The 22,232-nt window shown below is 41.3% G+C and overlaps 1 protein-coding gene across 1 annotated transcript in view; it reads left to right on the forward strand.

Moving 5' to 3' along the window:
* Positions 1-19,319, forward strand: part of SUCLG1 (succinate-CoA ligase GDP/ADP-forming subunit alpha) — a 35,838-nt gene extending 16,519 nt beyond the window's left edge. The window contains exons 4-9 of the mRNA XM_079940992.1: positions 2,473-2,685; positions 2,821-2,878; positions 9,189-9,272; positions 11,537-11,688; positions 17,432-17,620; positions 19,084-19,319. Coding sequence (XP_079797118.1) covers positions 2,473-2,685; positions 2,821-2,878; positions 9,189-9,272; positions 11,537-11,688; positions 17,432-17,620; positions 19,084-19,110 — 723 coding nt within the window. The 3' untranslated portion in view covers positions 19,111-19,319. The remainder of the gene's footprint in view (positions 1-2,472; positions 2,686-2,820; positions 2,879-9,188; positions 9,273-11,536; positions 11,689-17,431; positions 17,621-19,083) is intronic.
* The last annotated feature ends 2,913 nt before the right edge of the window (positions 19,320-22,232 follow it).

Here is a 22,232-nt window from a genome sequence, read left to right on the forward strand (position 1 = left end):
TCCATTTCTCAGATTTTGCTTTTATAGAGAGCTAATTTAAGCTCAATGTGTATTCTTTCATTCTCTTTCTACACTGAAATGAATATATACAATACTAGTAGTATTAGAAAAGAAACCATAGTACAAATTCTTGGCTGTTTAATTTAAAAAATCAAGGAAATAAACTTAGTACTTGGGACTGATGTATTGATGTTAAAAAATGTACCCCTCCTCTTTATAAACATACTTCTAAGGCATGTTTTAAAGAATTGCACTTTTTACAGCACACATTTATAGATGTACTCTCTTTATGGAATACTAACTTCTTTTTTTTTTTTTGCGGTACGCGGGCCTCTCACTGTTGTGGCCTCTCCCGTTGCGGAGCACAGGCTCCAGACGCACAGGCTCAGCGGCCATGGCTCACGGGCCCAGCCGCTCCGTGGCATGTGGGATCTTCCCGGACCGGGGCACGAACCCGTGTCCCCTGCATCGGCAGGTGGACTCTCAACCACTGCGCCACCAGGGAAGCCCCTAACTTCTAATTGAAGTTAATTTGTATTCTTAATCCTAAAATGTAGAAAAAAACAAATATTCAAATTTGGAATTTTCACTTTACTTTAAACTTGAAAATAGGGTGTACTGTATACGTGTATGTGTGTTTTGAGTGTATTGTATTTTAAAGAGTAAAAAAAATCATATATTCTGTAGAATAATCATTTAGTTTTTTTTTTTTTTGATTTGCATTTTTAGAAAAAATCTCTCTAGGCAGATTTCTTTTGTCATGAGCTGTTTTTGCTTTCCTTTGAAAACAGTTTTCATTGCTAAGCAATTCATTTATTATTAATTTTGATACAAATAGATATGACATTTGGAATATAATGTAAGTTCTTTGACAGATACTGTCTCTCACCCATTCTGCTCTTTCAAAGAGCTTTCTGAGTGAGTAGGACGGACACCTTTCATACAGTATTATTTGCCAGCACAGACCCTGTTGTCACAGTCCAGCTGCTGAAAGTGTTTGTAGCCTTAAGGGGTAGGCACCCATGGGATATATTGATATTTTCCATAAAATACCTACACTTGGTTCCAACCTAGCTCTTTTCCTTTGGTTCCCACTTCTCTGTTATCATCTTGAACATAGTTTTTAAAAACATTGTTTTGAATTATTTTTAACCCCTGGCAAGTCAGCATCCTTTGACTTGTTCTTCTCTCGCTGTCAAGATACCTCTTTTTATTCGGGGTGCCGTAGAGAAAGCCCCTAAGTTGCTGGGAACGTGGGGAGTCATTTGGGGATGATTCTCAAAGACACTGTCTTTTACTTCTGTCCCTTCTGGTTGTACCTGTGTGTTCCGTAACTTGGTTTTTGCATCCATTATGAATCCCATGGCACAGCCTTCTAAAAAGTTTTGATTTACATCTTGGTTAAGTTACATTTTAACATTTATAGGGAGGCAGCCTGCTGTAGCTGAAAGGAACTGACGCTTTGGAATCAGATATACTTTTGCCTTGTTGAATCTTGCCTGTACCACTTCCTAGCTATGTGACCTTGTGCAAGTTATTTAATATTTCTTAGCCTCAGCATCTTGATTCGTAGCTGGGGATGCTAAGCATGCAGGGTTGTGGTGAAGCCTTATCCGAGGCCTGTATAGAGTCTCTCTCAGGGCCTCTCACGGAATAGATGCTGCCACTCTTGGAGAGCCAGAGATCACTGACAGTCTCTGTCTTCAAGGAGCTTCCTTTCAGGAGAAGAGACGTGGCTACCGTGGAGGTGGGTAGAAGGCTACATGTGTATTGATACATGTAGAGAGTATGTAGAAACCACTGAGAGAGAAGCGTGGTCAAATTGATGGTCTTTCAGTGCTTTGCATCGTGAGGGGTGATGTAGAGTAGACTAACCTTATTTGACCCATTCTTATTCCGTGGCCATTTATGCGTGTGTATTTTAGTTTATTTCTAATCAGCATGCATTTAGGGTAAAAATTGACAGCTAGGAAGAAAACCACTTCATTTTGCTGCCTCTTGATATTATTTATTAAGTGGGATGTATTTTTAAACAGATGGTTGAGAGCTGGGTTCTGGAGCTTGGGGCTCACCAGTCCTTTTCTCCTGGGGAGGTGCAGGGTCTTTGGTACTGAACAGGTGGTAAGTGCCTTGTAGAACAACAGAAATAAACATGGCCCAGGAATGAGGGGACACAGATGCAAATCAGGCAGTGCTTGCAGGTGTACTGACATGCTGTCACCTGAGGGAATGGGAGGTCACAGAAACTTTCAATGCAGAAGGGTGTCCCAAGGGGGCAGAAAGGAGGCCGTGCTTACTCTGCTTTTTTCTGACAGCAAAGTGAACTTGTTAATGGGAAGAATGAAGACATCCGATGTCTCCTGGTGATGTCCTTTCCTGACCCCAAGACATCATTAAAATCATGGTATTGAATTTCTTTTACAATGTTTCTGACTTAACCAATAATAAAGTGCTTCGTGGTTAATGTTTCAGGCCAAAGAACAGACCGGAGCAACAGCGTCTGTCATTTATGTCCCTCCTCCTTTTGCTGCTGCTGCCATTAATGAAGCTATAGAGGCGGAAGTGTCCTTGGTCGTGTGCATCACTGAAGGTATCCCACAGCAGGACATGGTGCGGGTCAAGCACAAACTGCTGCGCCAGGAAAAGACCAGGCTGATTGGTCCAAACTGCCCTGGAGTCATCAATGTGAGTGTACAAAACAAAAATAAGCCCTCTGAAGGCTAACTAGCTTTGAATCAGTCCAAGTATATTTGTGTGTATGACCTAGGAAGTTACAATTTTTTTTTCACTTTTCTGAAACCATGAATTACTTTCCTTCAGCCTGGAGAATGCAAAATTGGCATCATGCCTGGCCATATTCACAAGAAAGGAAGAATTGGTGAGTATATATTTCTTATAGATTAAAAACAAAATTCCTTGCCCTGAGCTCAAAACTCACAAAGAAAATTTGACTCTGCAAATCAAATGCATTTTAATTAACTCAACTTTAAGAGAATTTACCAGGGAAGTTTTATAGTGAATTGATTCTATGTCCTGAATTGATGCTTGAGAAACGCTAATTCTCTAGAATCAGTGAAGATGTTTTTGGGGTTTTTTTAAAGATTCTTTTCCTGCTCAGCACACTATGGATTCTTCCATGTGTTTGTGTGTATCAATAGTTTATTTTATCGGTAAGTAATAGTTTATTGAATACCACAATTTGTCCATTCTCCCACTGACAAATGTTTCTGTTGTTTTCAGGTTTGATTCATTATGAATAAGGTTAAGGTGAACTTTTGTGTACAGGTCTTTTTGTGGGTATTTCTCTTGGGTTAAATGCCTACGAATGGAATTGCTAAGTCATAGAGTGAAAGCATGTTCAACTTTTTAAGAAGTTGCCAAATAGTTCTGTAAAGTGACTGTGCGTTCTTTACCCTCACCCTCGGTGTATGAATGTTCCAGTCATTCCACATCTTCACAGACATTTAGTACTGTTAGTCTGTAATTTTAGCCATTCTACCGGGAGTAAAATGATGTCTCATTATGGTTTTGAGTTTCCCCCATGACTAATGATGTCATGTCCTTATTGGCCATTTATAAATCTTCTGTTGTGAAATATCTGTTCAAGTGTTTTACACATTATTTTTTTTTGGGTAGTCTTTTTTATATAATTTTTATATAATTGTTGATTATAGGGGGTGCTGTAAATATTCCGGCTCTTAAGTTCTTTGTCAGATACACATGCTGTGAATATTTTTATTGTTCGTCTTTCTGTGTCCTTTCAGAATTACTTTGCCTCAGTGGATATTATGGGCTTTCTCAAAATGTTTTGGGAAAATTGCACTGCTACTTGTTTAGTTCCTCAAGGAAATAACCAAATTAACGTTTCAGAATTAGCCCATTATGGTGGTTTTTAGACTCTTCACACCTAACTCTCACTAAGCTATACTGTTTCTCCACCGTAATAGAGTTTACAGTACTTCATCTGTAAACCGTGACTGTAAATACTAAGTAAGAATAGCTAAACATAGTCAGTAAATGTCAGTTGTGTAGTTTACAGGACTGGGTTAAAGGTCATGATTTTTCTTTATTACTAATGGCTCTTAGAGCTGTCAGCCGTGCTGCCAGTCGAGAACTTACCAAGTTCTCTTACGAGGGAGGATGCAGGGAGTTCCATAGGCCATCTGATTTCTAGTCGGGGCCTGATCCACATAGCCACTGATGCTTTTGCACATATTTGAATACTCTTTACACTCTGCAGTCTGCTTGGAATGGCTACTACTGTAGACTTAGGTGAGCATGGAATAAGGTGTGTCCTGTACTGAGTTGCCTTTCTGATCACTACCCTGCTTTCTAAGGTGCCCATGAACCTCAAAAACAAGTAAGAAAAGTTCAGGGAAGTCCTTTAGACCTTGGTTCTCCAGATGGCCATAGCACATTGATGAGGAAGTCCTCTGGGAGACTGCCTTTAATTCAGAGGATTTAGAAAAAAATTCACCTAAAAGAAAATATATGACACTACAAGATTTTCAAGGAGGTGAAGGAGAAAAGATGATTTTTTGTACTAACTATTCCTATTTTGATACTAGTACTAATGTTCTCAAAAGCCTCATTGACTTCCAGTCCTTAAGCTAAGAGTTTAGGGAAAGGAAGGATTTTTCAGTCCCTTGGGTATTTCTGAATGGGACGTAATGTAATATGACAGCAGTACAATAGTATAGTGGCTTTCTAGTTTGTGTTAATGATAGCTAATGAAACTGTATAACAGCTAATTGAATGTTATTGAAGAGAGATTGAATTCCAAATTGATATTTAACTATACAATATTTTTTTCACTTATGTTAGACGTTTTTTTACTCTCAACCACACGTGACATGCTTGACTTCTACATCCTTTTTAAAAAATTTATTTTAATTAAACTTTTTATATTCAGATAATTGTAAATTCACATGTAATTGTAAGAAATAATACAGACAGATTTCTGTGTACCCTTTATCCAGTGTCCCCCAATGGTAACATCTTGCAAAACTATAATGCAATGTCACATCTAGTATATTGACATGGATACAGACATAAAGAATTTTTCCATCACTCCAGGGATCCCTCATCTTGCCCTTTTATAGATACACCCACTTCCTTCCTACTCCCACTCCCTTCTTAATCCTTGGAAACTAATAATTCTCCATTTCTAAAATTTTAAATTTCAGGAGTGCTGTATAAATAATATCATGTAGTATGTAGCGTTTTGGGATTGGCTGTTTACACTCGGTACAATTCTCTGCAGATTCACCAGATTGTTGTGTCAGTAGTTCATTCATTTTTATTACTGAGTAGTATTCCAGGGTACGAATATGCCATAGTGTGTTTAATGATTCATCTGTTGAAAGATATTGGGATTGTTTCCAGTTTGGGGCTGTTACAAGTAAGGCTGCTATAAACATTTGTGTACTCGTTTTTATATAATCCAAGTCTTCGTTTCTTTGGGATGAATGCCCAGGAGGGCAGTTGCTAGGTTGGATGATAGTTGCATGTTTTTAAAGAAATTGCCAAATTGTTATCCATTTTACATTTCCGTCACCAACGTATGTGTGATCCGGTTTTTCTTCATCCTTGCCAGCATTGGTAGTATCACAGTTTTTTATGTTAGCCATTCTGATAAGTGTACACTGATATCTCATTGTAATAGTTTTAATTTACATTCCCCTGATGGCTAATGATATTGAACGTCTTTTCAGGTGCTTGTCCGTCATTTGTATATCTTCTTCAGTGAAGTGTTTCTTCATGATTTTTTGCCCATGGTCTAATTGGGTTGTTTGCTTTTTTACTGTTGAGTTTTGAGAGTTCTTTATATATTCTAGATACTAGTACGTTGTTGGATACAACAACTTACAAATATTTTCTCGCGCTCTGTAGCTGTGTTTTCATGCTCTTAACAGGATCTTTCAGAGAGCAAGAGTTTTTCATTTTGATGAAGTCTAACTTACTAATTTTTTTCTCCTGTGAGGTATGCTTTGGACCTCAAGTCTAATAAGTCTTTGCCTAGCCTTAAATATCTTTCTTTTTCCTGAAAGTTTTGTAGTTTTACATTTAAATCCCATGATCCAATTTCAGTTAATTTTTCTAGGTGTAAGACGTAGATCAAAGTTCTTTTTCGTCTACTTGTGTTCAGTTGCTTCAGCACCATTTATTGAAAAGATCATCTTTCTTCCATTGAGTTGCTTTTGCATTTTTGTCAGAAAAACAGTTGGCATATTTGTGTTGGTCTATTTCTGGATTTCACCAGTACCACACAATCTTGATACTATAGCTAAGTGATAAGTCTTGAAATTTTAGGTAGATCGCTTCCTTGCACTTTATTCTTTTTAAAATTATTTTAGTTCTTCTAGTTCCTTTACTTCATATAATTTTTAAGATGATCTTGTCTCTATCTACAGAAACTCTTGCTGGGATTTTGATGGGAATTGTGTTAAATCTTTATGTCAATCTGGGGGGAATAGACATGTTGACTATTCCAATCCATGAATGCAGTATATTTTCATTTATTTAGATTGTCTTTGATTTCTTTCACAAGCATTTTGTAGTTTTTAGCATATAAGTCCTGTATATGTTTTGTTAGATTTACACCTAAGTATTTCTTTTTTTAAGAAAGCAATTGTAAATTTTATTGTATTTTAATTTTGGTGTCCATGTGCTCATGGCTAATGTATAGAAATACAATTGATTTTTGTTTATCTTGTATCTTGCAACGTTGCTGTAATCTAATGGGGTTTCTTGGTAGATTCCTTAGCATTTTCTTTGTAGACAAACATGTTATCTACAAATAGGGACAGTTTTATTTCTTCCTTTTAGGACACTCAAGAGAAAGTCTTTCTATCTATCCATGTTTTGCTTATTGCTGCGTTCTTCCTTCTTGGTATCATTTACCTTCTTTCTAGAGAATTTCCATTAGCCTTTCTTTTATGATGGAACTGTTGGGGACAGATTATTTATTTTTCCTTCATCTGAGGATGTCTTTATTTCCCCTTCATCCTTAAAGGATAATTTCACTGGGTATAGGATTTAGGGTTGACAGTTCTTTTAGCACTTAAAAAATGTTGTTCCACTTCTTGCTTCCATGGGTTCTGATGAGAAAGCTGATGTCATTTGAGTTGTTTTTCCTGTTTAGGTAAGGTGTTACTTTTCTCTTGCTGCTTTCAAGATTTTTTTTTTTTTTGTCTTTGTGTTTTCTGAAGTTTATTTATTAGGAGTTTTGGTGGGAATTTCTTTGGATTTATCCTCTTTGTGGTTTGTTCACCATTGTGTCACTGCTTGAGTCTTGAGGTCCCTAGTGACTCTGTCTTCTCTCCATCTTTCAGAGATTTCTTTTTTTTTGTTTTTTTTTTTTTTTGTGGTACGCGGGCCTCTCACCATTGTGGCCTATCCCTTTGCGGAGCACAGGCTCCGGACGTGCAGGCTCAGCAGCCATGGCTCACGGGCCCAGCCACTCTGCGGCACGTGGGATCTTCCCGGACCGAGGCACAAACCCGCGTCCCCTGCATCGGCAGGCAGACTCTCAACCACTGCGCCACCAGGGAAACCCCTCAGAGATTTCTTATATTTGTTTTATATATGATGTCCAGGGTTTTTACTTGTACTTAACAGGAAAAATACAGGAAAATACCCCTGTTTTTGGAAGCAGAAGTATCCTTATGATAGATTTTTTTTTTTTTGCGGTACATGGGCCTCTCACTGTTGTGGCCTCTCCCGTTGCAGAGCACAGGCTCCGGACGCGCAGGCCCAGCGGCCATGGCTCACGGGCCCAGCCACTCCGCGGCATGTGGGATCTTCCCGGACCGGGGCACGAACCCGTGTCCCCTGCATTGGCAGGCGGACTCTCAACAACTGCGCCACCAGGGAAGCCCTATGATAGATATTTTTAAGTGATAGTCTCTTTTACTATATATATATTTTAAGGATGGCAGGAGTAATTTACCCTAAAAACATTGCTTTCATTACCTTAAATGTATGCAGTTTGCATTTATATAAATTATGTATCATTTATATAATTAGATGAAAGCCCCTTAAAAGAATTACAAAATCCTTGTGCTACTGTTCACTATTATACTGATCCATTAAAAGACTAGAATAAATAGAACAGTTGTACTGCCCAGTAATCTAGGGTGTTGCCTGAACAAGAACATAATTCTATCATAAAAATCAATTAATCAATCATAATTCTATTCATAAGAATCAGGAGTGGAAAGGAGACTAGGTAATTCACACAAAGATATACAATTTAGTTACTGATTGTACTTTACTTAAAAGCTAAATGCATCAAATGCATATGTACGTAGGCATGACCTACCTAACCTTCTCAGTTATGAAAGGTCCCACAGAGGAGGGACTGTGTTAAGAAGAGAGAATGTAGATAGAAAGAAAGCTCTAAGAATAGGGAAAAACTGACGGATGAGACAGATGGGGGTTGGTGTTAGTGGTTGTCATTTGTCGTGAAATAGGATCCAGTTAGTGAATGGTCTTAAAACTCTTGGAATTAGATTTTGTTTGAGAGGGTGGTTGTTCTCCATTGATTTTCAGTATTGACCCATTTGGTACGTATTTACTGAGCTCCTTCTGTGCCTGAACTGTGCTTGATACTGGGAACGCAGGTGTAGGGAAAACAGTCTTGTTTACTGACCCCCTGGAGGTTCCAGTCCAGCAAGAAAGACAGTCACTGCAGAATCTCCAACAGCATTGGCAGTCTCTTACCGAACCAGCGTAGGAGAACAGGGCTCTGTCTTGAGGAATCTGTGTGGTCAGGAGACAGCAAGCCTAACTATGAATTTATTTTCCTAAATCAGGGTTATTAGCCAAAGATTAATACTTGAAACTTATGCCTTCTTTTTTTTTCTTTATGGACCTTTTTATAGGTTTATTGTTCCATTTTACTGCATGTCTGCAGTCGTTTTACGTGGAAGACTTTAGGTCTCTCTTAACTGCTTTTATGGTCATAAAACAACCCTAACTAATAACACACTTTCTTCTCTATATAACTTTTAAAATCTCCCTGCTATAATTTAGGCATTTTCTTCTTATTTCATGACCTGATGTTATCGTTTATTTGGTTGACAAATTGTGAAATGGGTTTTATAGATACCTGTGTTTGTAATTTATTTTACTGTATGATAGTCGTATGAACACAACCTAATATTATTGAATTCTCTTTCTTTAAGGTATCGTGTCCAGATCTGGCACCCTGACTTATGAAGCAGTTCATCAAACAACACAAGTTGGGTTGGGGCAGTCTTTGTGCATTGGTGAGGGATTTTTTTGCTAAACTCATTTTATTGGAGTTCAGTATCTTCCCTGAATAAGTATAATGATAATTATTGATTTGATTATTTGTGAGAGATTTTGATGCCATTTTATTAAAAAGATGTTGTGATCTTGAATTTCATTTGCTTATACGTGAAGCTGACTGTTATATTTTCAAGATTCATGGTCTGGGATTTGACTTCCGAGCTTCAGAACAAACATCCTGGGACATGTGTCTCCTGGAGAGCCTTGGGCCTTGAAAACAGCTGTTACTTAGCTTGCTGGGAAGAAATGGTCCTTCAAAAATAGGACTTTCATTACTGTAATTCGCATTTTGTTATCATTACCAGCTGTCACTCAGTGCTTCACAGTCACTGAATTCTTTGCCAATCATTATCTCACTCTTAAGGCAACCCCCCGAGGCACCGCTGAGCTGGCGTGTCGTCCTGTGGCAGCGTTATTGGTGGAGGAGGGTTGAGCTCCCTGGAACCTCTCTCTTTGCCACATCATACTGCCTCCCACTTACAAATATAAAAAAATTTTTACATTTTGAAATAATCTTGGTATTTGTTGCCAAAAGCCAGGCAGAGTTCTCATTTTATAAATATTCCTTCAAACTTTTAGAATATCTTTTAGAGGCTTATCAAAGGCAGCATTTTATGATAAAAAATTATAAAATATAACCCGGTAGTATTTTTATTAAGACTCAAATTCGTGGGCTTCCCTGGTGGCGCAGTGATTCAGAGTCCGCCTGCCGATGCAGGGGACACGGGTTTGTGCCCTGGTCCGGGAGGGTCCCACATGCCACGGAGCGGCTGGGCCCGTGAGCCATGGCCGCTGAGCCTGCGCGTCCGGAGCCTGTGCTCCGCAACGGGAGAGGCCACAGCAGTGAGAGGCCCGCGTACCGCAAAAAAAAAAAAAGACTCAAATTCGTAAAATCACTATGAAACATTAATTTAGCTTTTCTATGCGCAGAAGCACAATCTATGATACAAGATAGCGTGATGGAAAATAAGAAAAGATTTTGAAATAGAGTTGGCAGTTCTGTCTTCTGTAGCCTCTGTTTTTAATTTGTGAACGAAGAGTAATAATTGCCATGTCACAGAGAGTTTGGAGGGATGAGGAAATGGCGGGCCGACGTGTGCTAAGGCACAGGACATGACACGTGGCTGGCACTCAGTGGATGCCGCTTCTCTTCCTCAGTTTCATTCTTGAGTGGTGTGTTGAAGAGTAGGGAGCCAGTCCTGCGTATTTATCTATTATAAAATACATGTTCATAACTTAAAGATTTAAGAGTGTCAGCCAGTCTGTAGGGAATATTGCCTTGAGTCCTATCCAAGTACTTGTGCTAAAAAGCCAAGTGCCTATAGTGGAGCCCCTGTGTGTGGTCTCTTGTCATCTCTCACTTTGGGTCAGAGGTAAGAGGGATCAAGACACCCCCCCTCCCCTCACTGGGACTTGTGTCTTAACTTGCAAGTGGTTCCTCTGCAATGTCCCTCATGAAATAGTTACTTTGTGCAAAGAAATGGGTTAAATGTTTAATCAGAGAAGATATTCTCACCAATACACATTTTCTTAAAATGTTCATTTTTTTTTTTTACTGTAGAAGAAATACAAATGTCCAATATTTATTTCCAATGTGGTATTAAGTCTCCAATAGGGTAATAGTTTGTGGTTCATGTGAAAATAACAAATCACAACGAACTACCACAGTGAAGGTAATGTTAACACGCAGACACACACAGACAGACACACACGCCAGATTAGCTAATCCAGATTGTTTTTAATTTCAGAATTTATCGTCTATTATATACAAGGTACTGATAATGAACTACTCACCAGAAGCCAACAAAGTTAAAAGTTATAACATAGAAAACAGTAATTCATGTCCCTGAAAAAGCTAATGTGTTTTCAGAAGTAAAGTTCTCCTAATTAGGGAAACTATATAGAATGCTCATTTTTAAAGAACTATCTAGGAATAATTTTGTGGGAGGGAGGAGTCTTGATAAGGAGTTAAACAAAAAGAGGGCTGTTTTTGTGACTAACAGGAACCCACCACCACCATTTAGCATTCATGTGATATTATAAGCAGAAATAAATGTAGCATTTGTGATTTTTAAATGTTAAATGCAAGAGTGATGACACATTTAAAAATATTGGTAAGAAGGGGGTGGGCAAAATAAGAAACCAGGTAAAACAGCATTTCCTGACCTGAATTTTATGATTCATCCAGTTTTCAGCTGGTGATATTCTTTGACTTTTCCAGGTATTGGAGGTGATCCTTTCAATGGAACAGATTTTACTGACTGCCTTGAAATCTTTCTGAACGATCCAGCCACAGAAGGTATCATATTGATTGGCGAAATTGGTGGTAATGCAGAAGAAAATGCTGCAGAATTTTTGAGGCAGCATAATTCAGTAAGTTTGGGTTTGGAAAAAAATATATATAGCTCTTTGCCCTTGAATAATATCACCGGTTTGTTTTAGAAGTTATTTTGTTTTTTTTCAAAGATAAATTTTTTAAGCAAACGTGAAAGATAAAGTTAAACCTTGTTGAGCTGCACCTGGAGTACTGGCCACTCAGGGAACTTGGGACCCTTTCTGGGTGGATTCTCCTCCCCGTTTCCCCTGGGGCCTGTTCTCTGCTTCTCGAATGAATCCTCCCCCCAGGCATCTCCTCACACTTCATTGTAGGTCACTTGGCCTCCTGCTGAAGGGAGAACTTCCAGGCCATCAGCCTGAAAGCTGTCATTTGACCTGCGTATTTCCATTTTCATCTGTCATTGGTGTCTTTTCTCCTCATCTCAGGGGATGTGTGTTCTTTCTCTGTCAAGGCTGACCTTCTAAAGAACCTGTCCTTTATACCCTTTTCCAGGAGCTTGCCTCCCTCTAGCTTCAGTCTATCCTTGTAGAGTAGCACTTCGCTTCAAAGGTCAAGTAGAAAAGCTTTATTAACTATGTCCTATGAAGGCTTTCCTTGTTGCCTCTCCCTTCGAATGAAAAAGAATAGTGTGGCGTTGTATCATAATTTCACTTAACTTAAGGGAATTAAGCTCTGTGCCTGGGGTGAAGGAGGGTGGTGGGAAGAGAAAGAGAGAGGGCACAGTAACGACGGAAGCAGCCTGGTGCCTGCCAGCCCCCAGTCAGTGAACGTGTGCTCTGGACCACTGCGGCAAAGACCTGGGGAGAGCATTCACATGGTTTCCAGGATGTCCCTGACACTGACGAATGAGTGAAGATGCATCTTCAGGAGGCCGCGCAGGAGGGCGGGAGATAACTTGTGTCTACGCTTGTAAAAGAGATTGAGAGTGAATGCATCAAAATTAAATGCCGCTGAAAAATAATGAGTAACGGAGAGTTAAAGGAACCGATAATATCACCTGCAGGGTAGTGTATACAGAGTGATGCATATGTAATTGAAGGAATTTTCAAGGGCTATTTTGAGTCTACTTGATTTTCTTCTGTGGTAATTTTAAAAGTTCCCGTTACTCTCTGGATCTCTTACTTTTTCTTTTTTCCTTTTTATTCACTCCCTGATCCTCAGCCGTTTGGCTTCTGTCTGCCACTTAGAAACTGTGTGACCTTGGGCATGTTCCTTAACTTCACTGTGCCTCAGTTTCCTCATTGGCAAAATAGGGATACAGTAGTGTCTTGCTCCCAGCATCCTTGTAGGACTCTTATGTTATGGCTCAGTAACATAGAGGAGAGCTGCCCTGGGCACGTGGTAAGCACTCTTAGTAAGCAGCTGTTCGCTGCTGCTGTCGGATCTGCTGTCCACCCTGGCGTTGCTCTCGCGCTAGTCACCAGGGCCTCCATTCATCCTCCTGGCTGTTCTCATCTTTATTCTTCCCCAGATAGTGCCTGTTCCCTAAGTGCGAATGGTCGTTGCGTATAATCAGCATCACACTTCATGCAGTTCCCAAGGCAGAAACCTCAGAACCATCGTGTTTTTTTTTTTTTTAATAAATTTATTTATTTTATTTTATTTTTGGCTGGTTGGGTCTTCGTTGCTGCACGCGGGCTTTTCTCTGGTTGTGGCGAGCGGGGGCTACTCTTCGTTGCGGTGCGCAGGCTTCTCATTGCGGTGGCTTCTCTTGTTGGGAGCACGGGCTCTAGAGCGCAGGCTAAATAGTTGCGGCACACGGGCTCAGTAGTTGTGGCTCGCGGGCTCTAGAGTGCAGGCTCGGTAGTTGTGGTGCACGGGCTTAGTTGCTCCGCGGCATGTGGGATCTTCCTGGACCAGGGCTCGAACCCGTGTCCCCTGCATTGGCAGGCGGATTCTTAACCACTGCGCCACCAGGGAAACCCCAGAACCGTCTTTTATTTCTCCCTCAGCTCTTGCTTCCACTCAGTTACCGAGATCTGTCTCTGAGATCTTAGCAGTTTGTGGAGATTGAGAGCATTGTCATCTGTAATTAGTCCCTCTGCTCTGGTGCAGGCTCTCATCTTATCTCACCTGGACCACTTCGGTAATTTTTTTCCTGATATCTCTGCTCCACCTCCCCACCCCCCACCCCCACCCCCCCGCCAGCCTGCTTATTGCCATCCATGTAGGACAAAGGGCAGACTTAGCATTGGTATTCCAGCCCCTCACACACCACCCTGACCCTCCTTTTCAGATCCGTGTCCCATCTGATGTGCCGGTGGTTTTCATCCTCACTTGCCTTTGCTTGTTCCTTCTGCAAGGCGTGCTTAGTTAACACCTGACTGTCACTCTAGACTGTATTATGGAGAGCAAGGAGCTGGTGTACTTGGTGCCCAGCGCAGTCCTCTGGCATGTTAGGAACCAGTAAATGGCAAATAGTGAAAGAATAAAGTAAATTGTTAGATTGGAGTAAAATGTTATTAGAGTCTCTTGAGCTCAGAAAGGTTGTGAAGTTTAAAATTTAGGTAAAAACTGACTTCTTTTTACAAAAAAAAGTTTAGGTTATATGACATTACAGTCATCCCTTGGTATCTGCATGGGTTTGGTTCCAGTACCCCTGCAGAAATCCATGCATGTTCAAGTGCCTTATATAAAATGGCATAGTGTTTGCATGTAACCTACGTACATCCTCTCATATACTTTGTCTCTAGATTACTTATAATACCTAATAGAGTGTAAATGCTTTGTTAATAGTTGCTAGCATGGTAGGTTTAAGTTTTACTTTTTGGAACTTTCTGGAATCTTTTTCCCACATACATTTTCTATTCTCTGATGCAGACCCTGTGGGTATGGAGGGCCAACTGTACACCGTAATTTAAAAACGTATATAGAATACATGAATACCTTGAGTAGCTTAGAATTTAGTGGGAAAAACTAAGCTTTACATTTTGTTTCATTTGGCACATGTATTCCTATTTCTGGTTGGTCTCATGGAACTAAGTTTTATTGAGGGCCTACTGTGTACGAGATTCTAGGTTGAACATTTCAGGTGACATATTCAGCACTTAGCACAGTAACTGACGCAGAGCGAACACTCAGTAATGTCGCCTCCTGCTACAACTACTATTATTATCATCACGATGACAGTAATTATTTGCAGGAGTGGTGTTGTTTAATCTTGACCCTCGGATTAGATGGTTTTGTCCTTTTATGAGTAAGGAAACTGGCAGCTTGCCGATGGCAGGCACACAGCAAACCAGCCAGGGCTGAGGTTCCTACCCAGGTCTGCCTGACTTCTGCTTTACGCTGTGAGGGGTCAGGAGTCAGGTCGCTGGGCTCAAGGACAAGAGTCCACAGTCCTGGGCATCTGCTTGGACTCTAGTCATGCCATCCTAACTTGTCTTCCTGATTTTAGGCTTCCACACTTCTCATTTCTGTATCCTGTTCTCAGACTACACTTTTTTTTTTTTTCCCCCCGGTACGCGGGCCTCTCACTGTTGTGGCCTCTCCCGTTGTGGAGCACAGGCTCCGGACGCGCAGGCTCAGTGGCCATGGCTCACGGGCCCAGCCGCTCCGCGGCATGTGGGATCTTCCCGGACCGGGGCACGAACCTGTGTCCCCTGCATCGGCAGGCGGACTCTCAACCACTGCGCCACCAGGGAAGCCCCAGACTACACTTTTTCATAGTCTTTTCAATTCTAATTTTCGCTCCTTAAAAAATCTCAAGTGACTCTTCTTCGTCAATAGGACAGAGTGTACATTTGTTTGACATTCTAGATTCATCCTAATCTTGTTTCTTTCTAGTGTAATATTCCCACCATTTGAGGATAGGGACAGAGGGATCCAGTGGAAACTGGTGCCACTCGAATACCAGGTGCTCACATCCTTTGCAGAGCCTACGAGTGAATAAGTAAATGACTTACAGAGCCTTTTCGTCTCAGTTCTCTACTATGGTAGATGCTGGGCATACAGAAATAAGTGAAAACGTAGTCCCGGCGTTCAGAGATCCATGGTTTAGGAGGGGAGCACGTGGGGAATAAGCTACAGCCAGTGTGCTGTGGGTAACGGTAGAAATGTGTCAGAGGCATAGCGGAGTCTCTGAACAGGAGATGAGCAGCTAACCAGCACTTGTGGAGAGAGCGGGAGGGGGGAGTTGGAAAGCTTAGGGGTGAAGAAGGGGCTTGAGCCAGGCCTTAAAAATTAAGTCAGAATTTGCCAGGTATCCAAGGAGGATGGAGAACTTTCTCAGCAGAGAGGGGCCCAGAGGCAGAGCCGTCTGGCATTCCTGGAGGGTAAAGAGCAGGGAGGAATGGTGGGGGCAGGACTGGAGTAAAGAGCGTCAGACACGCGGAGCCTGGCGTGCTGGTGCCTTCACGCGAGTCAGCTTAGCCCAAGCGAACTGTGCCAGTGACCTGGCGCTGCCATGCACTTGCACTTTAAAAAAAGCCAGTTTCCTTTAAGAATGTCCTTAATGAAGCAGTGAGAATTATTAATTTTATTAAGTCTCGACCCTGGAGTCAGTATTTTGTGATGAAGTGGGAAGTAAAGCACTTTGCCAGTTGAGTTGTGAGCTGAACTAGCTGCTTTTTTCATGCAACACGTTTTATTTGAAAGAATGTCTGGCAGGCAGACTGGTTGTTCAGACCTTGGTATTTATTTGGCGGATCTTTTCTCAAAAATGAACAAAGCAATCCTGCTGTGTCAAGGAAAACAACTCCTCGTATTCGTTGACAGTGATAAAGTTTGAACTTGCAAATGTATATTTTTGGAAAACTTGTTTCTGCCACCATGAACTTCACCCTACTAAAGACTTTTCTAAGGAGATTGGCGGTGATACTGAAGAGTGATTTGATGATGTTGAATGAGGAAGTGTATCAGCACTTGGAAGAGCTACATAACTCAGTGAATCTGTATTTTCCTTCTGACCAATGGATGTTACAAAATCATTGTAGGCAAAAGATCCAGAATGATGAATGAATTTTGAGGTAACAAAGGACTGTGGTTTCAGGTTACCATTTGAAGAGGTTTGTGTAGTGCCAAGGAATATCCTGTTATCTGACAGATATTAAAATACTTCTCCCTTTTCCAAGTACATATGTGTGTGAGGCCAGATTTTCTCTTGTACTTCAGCCAAACTAACATATTTGCAGTAGATTTAATGCAAAAGCATTAAGACAGAGTTATGTTGAACTAAAACAACCTGATCTGTGTCTTAATTCGTTTTCACAAATCACATAACTTATGTATTTTCAAGTGTGCTTTTTTGTTTTTCAAACGAAAGAGTGACATATGTATTTGTAAAACAGCTTGTGGGGGTGAATTTGAAGTTTAATATCTTAACAGGTAACAGTTTTGCTTCAGGATTGTTTTTTTGAGTTTGTAGGAAGAGTCAAGTCATCTCAAAGGCGAATGCAGTGGTTTCAGTCATAGCTCAATATTTGTGTTGTTTTCTTTTTTTATTTTATTTATTTATTATTTTCTGTACACGGGCCTCTCACTGCTGTGGCCTCTCCCGTTGCGGAGCACAGTCTCCGGACGCGCAGGCTCAGCGGCCATGGCTCATGGGCCCAGCCGCTCCACGGCATGTGGGATCTTCCCGGACCGGGGCACAAACCCGCGTCCCCTGCATCGGCAGGCGGACTCTCAACCACTGCGCCACCGGGGAAGCCCGTGTTGTTTTCTTATTGAAGATGAGTGAAGGGCCCCAGCCATTTGCCATTTTCTGGCAGAGTCATGAGTCGGAGGTCCAGTTTCGATCAACTTCTTCATCAGAGTGTCTAAAATCCCATTTTCCAGGGTCCCAAGGCCAAGCCTGTGGTGTCCTTCATTGCTGGTTTAACTGCTCCTCCCGGCAGAAGAATGGGTCACGCGGGGGCAATTATTGCTGGAGGAAAAGGTGGAGCTAAAGAGAAGATCGCAGCCCTGCAGAGTGCGGGAGTTGTGGTCAGCATGTCCCCTGCACAGCTGGGAACCACCATATACAAGGTGAGCTGGAACAGTGGCCTGAGTGCTCGGAAGTTACTGGCCTTAAAGTGGGAGGCCACACAGGGTGCCTGGAAACCATGGTGTTTTCTTCTGGGTCTCTCCTGTTTCTTTCTTTCCGGTGTGCAGCTTAACAGTCTCTAGCGACTCCACCTTTTGGTCCTAATGTTCTAATCGGGCATGACAAGGAATAGTGTTCTGATTCAAAAACTTTATTCTTCAAACATCTAGATTTGCTCTTTTGTGGGTAGTAAGGTATGATATACAAAAAAGCGTTTCAGAGTCCGTAAGTGTCCTGAATTCCATTTTGGGGGTTGTGCAGAGAATTGCCTTGTGTTTTGTTTTTTTCCATCGAGGGCCTTTGGGATGTAGCTATGCTAACTCCATAGGTTTTTTTCCCAAGGAGAGAGGTTAAAGACCGACTAAGAAGAAATGAAAACTGGGAGTCAGGATGGAGGGAGATCTAAAGAGGCTGGGGGTTTTCAGATTTTAGTTGGTGTCTTCCATAATCTCTTTGCAGTGATTTTTGGCCTATCTCTTTGAGTGATCATTTAAGGCTCTCTCTCTCTCTCTCTCTCTTTACTTTTTTGATGATTATGGACTTTACAAAAAAACCCCACAAAAAACAAAACTTTTTGCACATGCTGAAAACAGGCCCCGATTGTCTTCCCAGGAGGGAACAATGTTTTGGCATAATCTTCTTTGGCATTGTCTTAGGGATAATAAAATTAACTCCTTGTTTTATTGACTCCCTGCATGATCGTGTCTTGTGGAATGTGACACAGTGTGCCATAGTGTTTAAAAGAAATCTGGGTGGTTAGGGAGTGTGTGAAGAATTTTGTTTAAAAGAGGGGAAGGAAGAGAAAAAGCAAATAAATGTTTGAATTCACATCAGAGACATGTGTTACCATTTTACTCCAGTAGGTGGCAGCAGGCACCTACACATTTTGCTGCATTCTAATGGTTACAATCTAGAGAAATGTGGTTTTCAGTATTGTTTCCTTTTCATATATTTCTGAGGTTCTTGACGTTTGGTTTAAATCTGAACTGAATCTGTGTTCAGTTTTATTCTCTGAAAAACTAAACAAATCCATTGTTTTATTAAAAGGGCTGGTGTGTGTCACGTGTAGCGTTAAAGGTTTGGATAAGCACAGTCAGGTCTGTCAGCTCCTAATGATAACACTGCCATAGAAAACAAGAGTAATTCAAAGCCTCGCAGCCCCCGCGTTTAGGAGACAAAGTTGAAGCTCCGCATCTAGCTTAGTGAAATTCAGACTGACACGCGCTCATTTGAAAACTGTCATTTTGTGTTCAGTAACCTCATCCTGGTATTTTACTTCTATAATTTTTGGTTGCTCATTGGATCCTAAAAACAAGACGTTTTAAGAATCATTTTGACCGTGAATGTAATTTGGATTTTTAATCTTTAATCCCCTCTCTCTTCTCCCTCTCTCCTGTTCCTGAAGGAGTTTGAAAAGAGGAAGATGCTATGAAAGAAAAACAAACGAAATGTTCCCTAAACCTATGGACGAATCACTGTAGCAATGTGAGCCGGCGGCCGTTTGCTTCTGTCATCCACTGACTGTCCACCCGCGCTCCTGTTGCTGGTCTTGCAGCACAACGGGAAGCCAAAGCGAGGTTTAGAGTGTCCTACGCTGAGACGTTTTAACCTCACTGAATAACAGAGACAGCCAATAAATCTACCACTTGATTTGAAAATGGTTTTGGAGGCTTTTTATTATTCCACCGTGGGGCTGGGGGGGAGTGGGAGAAATGGAGGGTGTGTGTGTGTGTTTGTGCACAAGTGTGTGTGTGTGCACGAGCGTGTGTGCACATGCGTGTGCATATATGTGTGTTTCAGTGGGCTCTGTAGGGGACATTGTAACTAAAACTTTTGAGAGAATGGGTGTAAACATTTCAGTTGGGCTTTTATCAGAGTGATTTTAAATCTCTTTGAGTTACATTTTTCTCATGTATACATAGAATCGTCCCCATCTTGTAGGATAGTTTTGAAGATTCGAGATAAATATATTAAGTCCTTGGCACGTGATAAGGCAAACTAATTGTTGTCAGTGCCACCATTATCATCATCATCACCATCACTAGGATTTAGGCAGGAGCTCATCCATGTTTCAGTTTTTGCCTAATTGGGAAATGGAAGGTCTTCAACGATGCTTTGTTTTTCTGTGGTTCTGCGGAGGGCTCTGCCCTTCCCCACCCAGAGCCTCCATTTCTTTGTTTGAGGTTTAAGCCATTCACTGCAAGAAAGCAGGAGACCTATTATCCATCCTTTTGTTTAAAAGGGAGCTTGTTAACAGGAAACAATTCCAGTGGAGAGACAAAATATTCTCACATTGTGTAACTGCCCTGGAAGAAACAAGAGCTTCAAAAAATATTAGGAGGAGCACCTCAAGAAGGCTGTTTGGGGAGCCCTTCCTGGGGAAGGGAGATGAGTAGGTACCTGAGGGGCTGGGGAGGTACCAGCCATGCAAAAAGGAGGACTCACACCCAGGCAAAGGCAGGGAGCCAGGAAGAGCTCGTTTTGAGGAGGCGCCTGGGGACAGTGACCCTGGGAGGGGCTGGAGGAGGTCTTGGGGGGCTGGGAAACAGGTGTCTTGGGAGCTCCCATAACCATGCACAGGCTGCTGAGACACAAAGAGCAGGTGTCGGGAGATGTATTTCACAGCCCAAGGATTCTGCCTGGGCCAAGGGCCACGTCGTGATTGACTTGCCTCCTGCTTGTGCTCAGGGCGACCCAGGTGACATGATGGCTGAGGAGGAAGGCACTTCCGGTCTCTCTGGTTGGCACCTCCAACCCAAGGTTCCTCCAGGGCAAACATATCCTTCTTTTGTCTAACAGGCTTTGTGACAGGGACACAATCCAGATGAGGGGCAGTGACCCTAACATCCTTTTGAGGGTCCACCCCTGATTCCAGGCTGCTCCAGGCCTGGCTCAGCCCCCAGTTCTGTCCCCTAAACGCCCATCCCAAGACAACCCCTCCCTCCTCATGCCTCAGGTCCTAACTAGGAAGCTCAGCACCCTCTTGATTCTTTCTCCCACTTGCCATCTTCCCTTTCCCATCCCCTTTCATCTTCCCTCCCCCACCTTCCCTCTCCACCCGTCCCAGCGTCTTGAGAAGCCACTCTCTCATCTCACTTCTCTCCCTTCCTGCAACCGCTGCCGCCTCTGGTCTGAGCAGCTCAAACATATCTGAGCAGGGTATTCAGTTCTGATTTTTCTGATTTCATTTCTACAAATGAAAGGTGAAAGTTCAGCTCACGACCCCAGTGCATTTTAAAAGCTTTTATTACAGAAACTTTCATTTACAAAATGGTTATGATATTATAATAAACTCCCATGTACCCATCACCCAGCTTTGATAATTATCCACATTTTGCTATCATTGTATGATCTGTACCTCCATCCATTCCCCCCAGTGTTTTTGTTGTGATAGCTATTTTGTCGAGGCAAAATTTACATACGCTGAAATGCATGTCTTAACTGTGCATATCTGACAAATGGAGGAAGGTATGTAACCACACCCTCTTGAGGATATAGAACATTTCCTTCATCTCAGGAAGTTCCGTCTTATCCCCCCAATAGGTAACCTGTATTTTTATTCATCTTAGACGAGTTTTTGTCTGTTTTAGAAATTTATGTGAAGGTAATGAGACAGTATGTAGTCTTTTATGTTTGGCTTCTTCCACTCAGCATGATTTCTGTGATGTTCATCCAAGTCAGTGCTTGCATCGGTAGTTCATTTCTTTTTATTGCTGAGTTCTATCTAGTCTGTTGTGTGGACATAGCACAATGTGTTTACCGATTCTCTGGTTGTTGGCCCTTTTGAGTGGTTTCCAGCTTTTGGCTGTGGTAGATTACGGTGCTATGATCTTTTATGTGCAAGTCTTTTGTGAACATAAACTGTTTTTTCTTAGATACTAGGAGTGCAATTGCTGGATGAAAATTTCTCCCCAGCAAAATATGAGAGTCTGGTGTTCTCATCAACATTTGGTGTTTTTTATCTTTTAAATTTTAGCCATTCTAGTAAGGGGTGTGAGGGGTATTAATTAACATTTCCCTGGAGAAAAATGATGTTGAACATTTTTCAATGTGTTTATGTTTTTGGTATTTCTTCCCTTGTGAAGTGTCTTTTCAAGTCTTCTGTCTACCTTCTATTTCTTTGGGTTTTTGTTTCTGAGTTCTGACAATTCTTTATATATTCTAGATACAAGACCTTTCTCCGATAGATAGTTTATGAATATTTTCTCACACTCTCTGTCTTGCTCACTCGTTTTCTTATTGGTGTCTTGATGAAAAGTTTTTAATTTCGATAATGAGCAACATACCTGTTTTTCTTTTCTGTTTACTACATTCTGATCCTAAGACATGTTTGTCTACCTCAAATTCATGATGATATTCTGTTTTCCTATAAAAGCTTTATTGTATCAGGTTATACATTTAGTTCATATATCAACCTCGAATCAATTTTTGTTCATGGTGTGGGGGAGGTAGAGTCAAGACTGAATTTTTTTCCTTATGGATATTCAAGTGGGTCTATCAATATTGTTGAAAAATCCTTTTTTTCTTTTTTTTTCCTATTAACTTACTTTCATG

Source organism: Stenella coeruleoalba (assembly GCF_951394435.1).
Source record: "Stenella coeruleoalba genome assembly, chromosome: 13".
In the NCBI taxonomy this organism is placed as follows: Eukaryota; Metazoa; Chordata; class Mammalia; order Artiodactyla; family Delphinidae; genus Stenella; species Stenella coeruleoalba.